Genomic DNA, 9,306 nt, shown 5'->3' with positions numbered 1-9,306 from the left:
ATCATGGGAGAGAACAGTGAATAGCGGCAGGAGAGATAAGGGAGAGGGAAGAACAGCAGGGAAGACAAGGGAATGGGTAGAGCAGCTGGGGAGAGAAGGGAGATGAGTGAGGGACCTGGTGAGAAAAGAGAGAATGGAAGAGGACTGGAGGAGAGAGGAGGGATGCGGGTGAGAGTGAAAGAAGGATGGCAGACAAGTCAGGGGTCAGGGCATTGAACGACGACGCTGGAGAGAGAAGGAAAACAGCTGGAGAACTGCTGAGGAGGGTGGACAGAGGGCAGGCGAGTTATATTTAGATCGGAGAGATTGTCGAGTGAGAGGTCTGAGGAGGCATGCCGGAGAGGAGACATGATGCTGGCTTCCAATTTTCATACACTTTCTAACACCCTCTTTCGTGACGCTGGCTGCCCACTACCCTAAACTCTCCTACGTGATGCTAACTCCCCATTACCCTAAACTCTCCTACGTAATGCTGGCTGCCCACTATCCTACACTTTCCTACGTGATACTGGCTGCCCACTACCCTAAACTCTCCTACGTGATGCTGGCTGCCTACTACCCTACACTCCTCTACCTGATGCTGCCTGCCCACTACCCTACACTCTCCTACGTGATGCTGGCTGCCCAGTGCCCCACACTCTCCTACGTGATGCTAGCTGCCCACTATCCTACATTCTCACACAGCACCCTCTACGTGGTGCTGGCTGTCATCTATTATAAACTCCTTCACCCTTCCATTATATTGTGCTGGCTTTCATCTACCCTATACTCCGTTACTCTTCCGTTGTGTTGTGCTGGTTTTCATCTACCCTATACTCCGTCACCCTTCCTTTATGTTGTGCTGGCTTTCATCTACCCTATACTCCGTCACCCTTCCTTTACGTGGTGCTGGCTGTCATCTATTGTATACTCCTTAGCCCTTGTATTAGATGGTGCTGGCTGTCATCTGCCTTATAATCAGTCGCCCATCCTTTACATGGTGCTGGCTGTCATCTACTCTATACTTCACCACTATTAAATTCTGTGATGTTGGCTGTCATCTACTCTATACTCTGTCACCCAACGTTGACGGGGTGCTGGCAATCATCTACTTTCTTTACTTCTTTACGTCACCCTTCTTTTATGGTGTGCTGGATGTCATCTACTGTATACTCCTTAACCCTTTTATTTGGTGGTGCTGACTGTCATTTACCCTGTACTCCGTCACCCTTCCTTGACGTATTGCTAACTGTCATCTATGCTATACTCCATTACCCTTCCTTGACGTGGTGCTTGCTGTCATCAACATTATATTCCGTCACCCTTCCAACATGGTGCTGGCTGTCACCTATCCAACACACCGTCACCCTTCCTTGACGTGGCGATGGCAGTCTTCTACCCTATACTCCTTTAAACTTCCATAACGTGGTGCTGGCTGACATTTACCCTATGCTCCGTTGCCCTTCCTTGACGTGGGGCTGCCTGTCATCTATCCTATAATCCGCCACCCTTCCTTGACATGTTGCAGGCTGTCGTCAACCTTACACTTAGTCACCCTTCGTTTACGTGGTGTTGGCTGTCATGTACCCTATACTCCGTTACCCGTCCTTTACGTTGTGGTAGCTATCATTTACCCTATACTCCATCATTATTCCTTTACATGGTTTTGGCTGACATCTACCCTATACTCCATCACCCTTCCTTTCTGTGGTGCATGCTGTCATCTACCCTATACTCTGCCACTCTTCCTTGACGTGGTGTTGGTAATCATCTCCCCTGTTCTCCGGCACCCTTCCTTTACGTGGAGCTCCTGTCATTTAACATATGCTCTGTCACCTTTCCTTGATGTGGTGCCGGCTGTCATCTAACCTTTTCACCGTCATCCTTCCTTTAACCGGTGCTGGATGTCATCTACCCTGTAAGCTATCACCCTTCCTTGAAGTGGTGCTGACTGTCAATCTACCCTATTCTTCATAACCCTTCCTTTATGTGGTGTAGGATCTCATCTTCCCTATACTCCGTCACCCTTCCTTGAAGTGGAGCTGTCTGTCATCTACTTTATAATCCATCACCCTTCCATGTCGTGGTGCTGGCTGTCGACTACCATACACTCTGTCACCCTTCGTTTACTCTGTGCTGACTGTCATTTACCCTATCACCTTTGCATGCCGTGGTGTTGGCTGTCATCTACTCTTTACTCCGTCACCCTTCCATGATGTGGTGCTGGCTGTCATATACCCTATTCTCCATGACCCTTCCTTGCCTTAGTGTCGGCTGCCAACTACCCTATTCTCTATCACCCTTCCTTTAGGCGGTGCTTCCTGTCATCTACCATATACTCTGTCACCTTTCCTTTATGTGGTGCTGACTGTCAACTACCCTATACACCGTCACCCTTTCTTGAAGTGGTGCAGACTATTATCTACCCTAAAATACGTAACCCTTCCTTTATGTGGTGTTTGCTCTAATCCACCCAATACTCTATCACCCTTCCTTAACGGGTGCTGGTTGTATTCTACCCTATACTCCGTCACCCTTCCTTGTCGTGGAGCTGGCTGTCATCTACCCTATATTCCATCACCCTTCTATGATGTGGTGCTAGCTGTCATCTACCCTATACTCCATCACCCTTCTATGATGTGGTGCTGGCTGTCATCTACCCTATACTCCATCACCCTTCTATGACGCGGTGCTGGCTGTCATCTGCCCTATACTCCGTCACCCTTCTATGATGTGGTGCTGGCTGTCATCAACCCTATACTCCGTCACCCTTCATTTACTTGGTACTGGGTGATATTTCATATATATCTATTGTGCGCAGATTTTCATCTGGTGACAGTTGTCATTGAATTGTGTTGTTGTTTATGTTTCAGGTGTTTGTGGGAGACTCTTGCCAACAGCTGCGCTTCTTCGGAGGGACAGTCAGCGCCCTGGATAAGGTGACAGCCACTCACAAGTTTTCCCTCAGCCAGTCCTTCAGGTTCGGACCGGAGGTGTCATATGTAGCACAATGTGCTCTGGAGGCTCGCCTATTGGTTCCCCACCGGACTGTCGTCGGAGCAAGAAAAAAAGACTCATTTGTCCATGCTCCAGATCCTAAACTTTTTGACCCAAGCTCAAAACTCAAAAGGGCTTATATAGCTATGACAAATACGGAACTTTATAGAATAGCCACGAAGATATGTGAGGATAAAGAGTACATTGCAGCATCCATGACATTTGCTGGTGGATTGAGTAAGTATGGATATGACGATGTTATGGACATATTTAATTTAAATCAAATTCAGGAGGGTCTTGCCACAAGAGAATCAGCAAATATTCAGAATCCATTAGTGGCCAAATTCGAAACCATAGCCGACCTTACGAACTTTGCTAAAACGTGTGAAGACCGGGAGCTACTTTCCAAAATTAATATGTTCCATTACAGTGGGAGTAGGACACCCTATCACGTGACTCTGCTTACTCAGAGGTGCAACACAGAGGCATCCGAGGCAGATATATGCTTCAGTACCGTTCACATGGCCAAAGGACTTGAATGGGACTGGGTTATATTGACAGATGGCATTATTAACCCATTATTCAACTTACAAGACTTATATGCATATAATGATGAAATGTTGAGGCAGGCGTATGTGTCCTCGACACGAGCCAAGAAGTTCTTAACCATCAACAATGCGGTTCTCTATGCCCTCCTTTCCGCCCATGACGAGCTGGACATGTTAGTAGCGAGGAAGAGCGTCCAGGACAGCGTTGTGTGTCTGTGGTGCCACGCCCCCGTCACCCCCTCGCCCTCCCCGCTCATAATTAAGGTACCCTCGCAATCACTTTTTTAATAAACTCTTGTCATGATTTTTGTTCAAAGGTATTATATATATTAAGTGGTAATTTTGTGTAATATATAATTGCCGGACTTGAAAATAGTAATGATACATGATATATTATATTTCTTATATAGGAGAAAGATGTCACATAATCTTGAATATACTTAATTTTGTATATAATTTTTAGGCACTGTCATACTACATATCTGATAAAGGTTACCGGTTTCCCGGAGGATATATGTGCGACGGGTGTGCAACAAACGCAGTAGTCACAAGCCTCACCAGGTTAGAAACAATTTGTTAGTGGTGCTGTGAGTTGTTAGTGGTGCTGTGAGTTGTTAGTGGTGCTGTGAGTTGTTACTAGTGCTGTGAGATGTTAGTGGTGCTGTGAGTTGTTAGTGGTGCTGTGAGTTGTTAGTGGTGCTGTGAGTTGTTAGTGGTGCTGTGAGTTGTTACTAGTGCTGTGAGATGTTAGAGGTGCTGTGAGTTGTTAGTGGTGCTGTGAGTTGTTAGTGATGCTGTGAGTTGTTAGTGGTGCTGTGAGTTGTTACTAGTGCTGTGAGATGTTAGAGGTGCTGTGAGTTGTTAGTGGTGCTGTGAGTTGTTAGTGATGCTGTGAGTTGTTAGTGGTGCTGTGAGTTGTTAGTGGTGCTGTGAGATGTTAGTGGTGCTGTGAGTTGTTAGTGGTGCTGTGAGTTGTTAGTGGTGCTGTGAGATGTTAGAGGTGCTGTGAGTTGTTAGTGGTGCTGTGAGTTGTTAGTGATGCTGTGAGTTGTTAGTGGTGCTGTGAGTTGTTAGTGGTGCTGTGAGATGTTAGTGGTGCTGTGAGTTGTTAGTGGTGCTGTGAGTTGTTAGTGGTGCTGTGAGATGTTAGAGGTGCTGTGAGTTGTTAGTGGTGCTGTGAGTTGTTAGTGGTGCTGTGAGTTGTTAGTGGTACTGTGAGATGTTAGTGGTGCAGTGAGTTTTAAGTGATGTTGTGAGGTGATAGTGGTGTTTTGAGTTGTTAGTGGGGCATTATGTTGTTAATTGTACATAACGTTGTTAGTAGTGCATCAAGTTGTTAGGTGGTGCTGTGAGTTGTTAGTGCTGCATCAAGTTGTTAGTGGTGCTGTGAGTTATTAGTGGTGCATCAATTTGTTAGTGGTGCATCAAGTTGTCAGTGGAACATTAAAGTTCTTAGATGTGCATCAAGTTGTTAGTGGTGCATCAAGTTGTTAGTGGTGCATCAAGTTGTTAGTGGTGCATCAAGTTGTTAGCGATGCTGTGAGTTGTTAGTTGTGCTGTGAGTTGTTATTTGTGCTGTGAGCTATTTGCGGTGTTATGAGTTGTTAGTGGGGATCAAGTTTTTAGAGGTGCTGTGATTTGTAAGTTGTGTTGTGAGTTGTTACTTGGGCATCAAGTTGTTAGTTGTACTGTGAGTTAGTGAGGCTGTGAGTTGTTGGTGGTGCTCTGAGTTGTTAATGGTGTGTGAGTTGTTAGCGGTGCATCAACTAACAAAGCATTAATATTAATGTTTTAATTACCTTTATTCTTCTATTGAAATTCATATATTTTTCTTCATGAATAATATTATGTTTCAGAATCACTGGAATAGAAGGTGCTGATATGCAAATCTTTGCTCGAGCCTCCCGCTTAAGGTTGATCACTGGGAAGCAGCACGAATCAACCCTCTACAACGAGAACGCATTGAGATGGGTAATTATTTTGTTACAAAGGTCTGCAGACTAATAGCAGACATTTAAAGCTCAGTTGACTATTTCCTGACCTAAAAAGCTCAGTAGACTGAAATCTATTGTTCAAAGCTTTGGTGCCTAACCCATGATCTTTCAAAGATTAGTAGACAAACACCTTATCTTCAAAGCACATTACACTACTAAATGACCGTCAAAGTTCAGTAAACTAATACCTGACCTTCAAAGCAAAGTAAACTAGTGCCTGACCTTCAAAGCTCAGTAAACTAATACCAGACCTTCAAAGCTCAGTAGACTAATAAACAACCTTCAAAATCAGAAGATTAAGACCTGACCTTAAAAACTGTGTTGACTATTACCTGACCTTTGAAATCTCAGATTCACATCGAAACTTAAAAAATAATTAGATTAACGCCAGACCCTCAAATCAGAGTAGAGTAATCCCTGACCTTGAAAGCTTTGTAGACTAACACCTAACTTCAAAAGATTAGTAGACTAACACCTAACTTCAAAAGTTTAGTAGACTAACACCTAACTTCAAAAGATTAGTAGACTAACACCTAACTTCAAAAGATTAGTAGACTAACACATGATCTTCAAATCTTAGTAGCCAAAACCGTACTTGCTAAGCAGAGAAGACTACGACAACAATTAAAACACAATAGACTAACAACTTACTTTCAAAGCATAGTAGACTAATACCTGACTTTCAAAGATCAATAGATTAATAAGTTACCTTCAAAGTTGAATACACTAATACGTGACCTTCAGAGCTAAATATACTAATGCCTGCAATTCAAAGCACAGTAGATTAACACCAGCCCTTCAGAGTACAGTTTTCTCTCACTTGACCCTCAAAGTTTAGTAGACAAACACTTGTCCTTCAAAGCACAGTTGGCTCACTTCTGACCTTCAAGGTTTATAAGATTAACACCTGATCTTCTAAGCTTAGAAGACTAACACCTGACCTTAAAGCACAGTAGACTTGCATCTGACCTGCAAAGCACCGTAGATTTACAATTGCCCTTCAAAGCACAGTAGACTAATACCTGACCTTCAGAGCACAGTATACTAACTCCTGACCTTCAGAGCACGGTACACTAATACCTCACCTTCAAAGCACAGTAGACTACCACCTGACCTTCAGAGCACAGTACACTAGCACCTGACCTTCAAAGCACAGTAGACTAGCACCTGACCTTCAGAGCACAGTAGACTAGCACCTGACCTTCAGAGCACAGTACACTAGCACCTGACCTTCAAAGCACAGTAGACTAGCACCTGACCTTCAGAGCACAGTAGACTAGCATCTAATCTTCAAAGCACAGTAGACTAGCACCTGACCTTCAGAGCACAGTAGACTATCACCTGACCTTCATAGCACAGTAGACTAGCACCTGACCTTCAAAGCACAGTAGACTAGCACCTGACCTTCAAAGCACAGTAGACTAAGACCTGACCTTCAAAGCATAGTATAATATCACATAACCTTCAAAGCACAGTAGACTAACACCTGCCCTGCAAAGCACAGTAGACTAACACTTGCCCTGCAAAGCACAGTTGACTAATACCTGCCCTGCAAAGCACAGTACACTAATACCTGACCTTCAAAGCTCGGTAGACGAACATCTGACCTTCAAAGCACAGTAGACTAACACCTGACTTTCAAAGCACAGTAGACTAACACCTGCCCTACAAAGCTCGGTAGACTTACACCTGCCCTTCAAACCTCAATAAACTAACACTAATCTTCAAAGTACAGTAAACTAGCACATTTTTATTTTTATTTGTTTCAGTGTTATTCTGGCATAGGCCTTAAGCCTCTGGCTGGCCCACTATGTGTTACTTGTTTTTGTTTCTCTTTAATTTAGGCAGAGTATGAGTATTTATGACTTGTATGTTCGTTTCAGTATGAATATGCTGCATGTGTTTGACAACTTCTTCTGCTCTGTTGAATCATAGTTATCATATTGGGTTTGTGACTGCACTGTGTTAGATAATGTTTCACTGGTGTGTGTCGGGCATTTCTCCACAGTGCTGACATTTCCTCCCAACTTCTGGAACCTGTATGCCTGTTTCCCATGCACATGGGTATCGAAGCTTGATGCTATATAAGTGTACTTATGTTGTTCTACGGCTTCCTTTCATCAAAATAAGTGGTTCGTAGTTAGTTGAATTCTTGCATAAAACCGCAGATCCTGATGTTGCTGCTGCTTTGTTGTGGTCACTGTACATCTTCCGCATTACTCTATTTAAATTAACTGTACTCACTTAAATCGTGATGGACTCTGTGAAATGTAAATGTCTATATTTCTTCTCTTAGTTACAAGTTCTGAAACTTTGTGTACAATATCCTTCCCTATTAATCCCACATGACTTGGAACCAAGTTGATAAGTACCCGACGGCCTTGACCTTTGAATCTTTGCATTAATGCTATGACGTTTGTGGTCAGATGGATGTTATCACGTACGTGTTCCTGTTGGAAGGTTTCAGTGGCAGTTCTCGAATCTGTATGTATGATAACATGTTGTCTGTGTTCAGCAAGAGTATGTTCCAAAGCATTTTGAATGGCTAGCATTTCTGTTTGTAAAGTTGAACACCCGTTTGAGAGTCTCCAACTAACTACAGAATTTCTTGCATGAACAAATCCACAAAGGCAGTGACAAGGGTTCGAACCTATGTCCGAGAGCATCCCATACACTGCCTTAATCGACTGAGTTACAACAAGGTTAAACAAATTGCATCCAGAAGTTCTTCTGACTTTACTTGGACCCTGCAGCCTCTCCGAGACACAAACCATGATTTTACGCAATTACCCCATGCACTCGAGCTCTGTCAATAGGCCGTTCTACCTCTTCGCCCTTACTTCATTACACACAGAAATGACAATAGCGTGATGCATCAAATGAACAAATCCATATGGGCCGTAACGAGGGTTCGAACCAACGTCCTAGAGCATCCCAGACGCTGCCCTAATCGACTGAGCTACGACATGGTTAAAAGAATTGCAACCAGAATTTCTACTTCAACTCTACTTCAGAATGCACTCTATAAGTCATCTTAATTATTGGGACCGCTTAAAAGTTGACACACACTCCCGCTACACGTAATTAGCATAACAAGCCGGCCGCTCAAATAATTGAAGAAAGACCTTGACAAACACCTCCAAGAATTACCGGATTCATACGTCAGGCTGCGAGCAGCCGCGTCCAAAAGCCTTTTTTGACCATACGACTAACCAGCGGGCCGAGAGGCCATTGAACCCCAGAAGCTACACAAGGAAAGACGCTGACTTGTGAAGAGTTTTTTAAATTTGTCAGTTACCAATCCAGTTTGGACTTGGGACTTGGCCAAGTGATGGTTCACTGACTTAAGTTTATTGTCTGTCTCTTGTGTTGAATGATTCCGTTGATCTTGAGTTGCCACTACTTCTTGCAGTTGTTTTTGTGGATTTTTATGGTCTGGTGTCTTGACTACCCGACTGTTGTTGGTTGTCTGTATGTCCATGTCGCGTTGTTTGTCCTCTTGTGCTCTGTCTTGTCTCATTCTGTTTCTTGTGTAACTGTGGTCTGCTGCAGGATCTTGTCCATTATTACACAAGTGATTTCTTGAGTCTGTTGTTGTGAGGCGTTCTTCATCATCTGTAGGCAATTGATAATGGTCTCTGCCATGATCTTCAGGATGTTTTTATAGCTGGATTTCGGTAAAAGAGTAAATTTGCTGTGTTGATTCCGAAAGTGATTGCTGTTCCTCCCATGTCTCACACTTGCCTTCTGGACTGTGTCTTGCCCTCCCACATCTCACACTGGTCCTG

The 9,306-nt window shown here is 43.8% G+C and overlaps 1 protein-coding gene across 1 annotated transcript; it reads left to right on the top strand.

Annotated features, from left to right (window-relative positions):
* The first annotated feature begins 433 nt into the window (after positions 1 to 433).
* LOC138361635 (F-box DNA helicase 1-like) lies at positions 434 to 7,425 on the top strand. Its single transcript, XM_069320863.1, has 5 exons — positions 434 to 646; positions 2,853 to 3,788; positions 3,988 to 4,085; positions 5,381 to 5,495; positions 7,402 to 7,425. The coding sequence occupies exons 1-5, from the start codon at positions 434 to 436 to the stop codon at positions 7,423 to 7,425; spliced, it is 1,386 nt and encodes a 461-aa protein (XP_069176964.1).
* The last annotated feature ends 1,881 nt before the right edge of the window (positions 7,426 to 9,306 follow it).

This window comes from Procambarus clarkii, chromosome 8, assembly GCF_040958095.1.
Source record: "Procambarus clarkii isolate CNS0578487 chromosome 8, FALCON_Pclarkii_2.0, whole genome shotgun sequence".
In the NCBI taxonomy this organism is placed as follows: domain Eukaryota; kingdom Metazoa; phylum Arthropoda; class Malacostraca; order Decapoda; family Cambaridae; genus Procambarus; species Procambarus clarkii.
Note: the sequence above shows the minus strand (reverse complement) of the source record. Positions and strands in the feature narration are given on the sequence as shown.

Bases quoted from the DNA above. Each gene is read 5' to 3' on its own strand.
- LOC138361635 (XM_069320863.1), top strand. From the start codon at position 434: ATGCTAACTCCCCATTACCCTAAACTCTCCTACGTAATGCTGGCTGCC. The intron at 3,789-3,987 runs GTACCCTCGCAA...TATAATTTTTAG, and splicing joins CCTCCCCGCTCATAATTAAG to GCACTGTCATACTACATATC. The intron at 4,086-5,380 runs GTTAGAAACAAT...ATTATGTTTCAG, and splicing joins GTAGTCACAAGCCTCACCAG to AATCACTGGAATAGAAGGTG.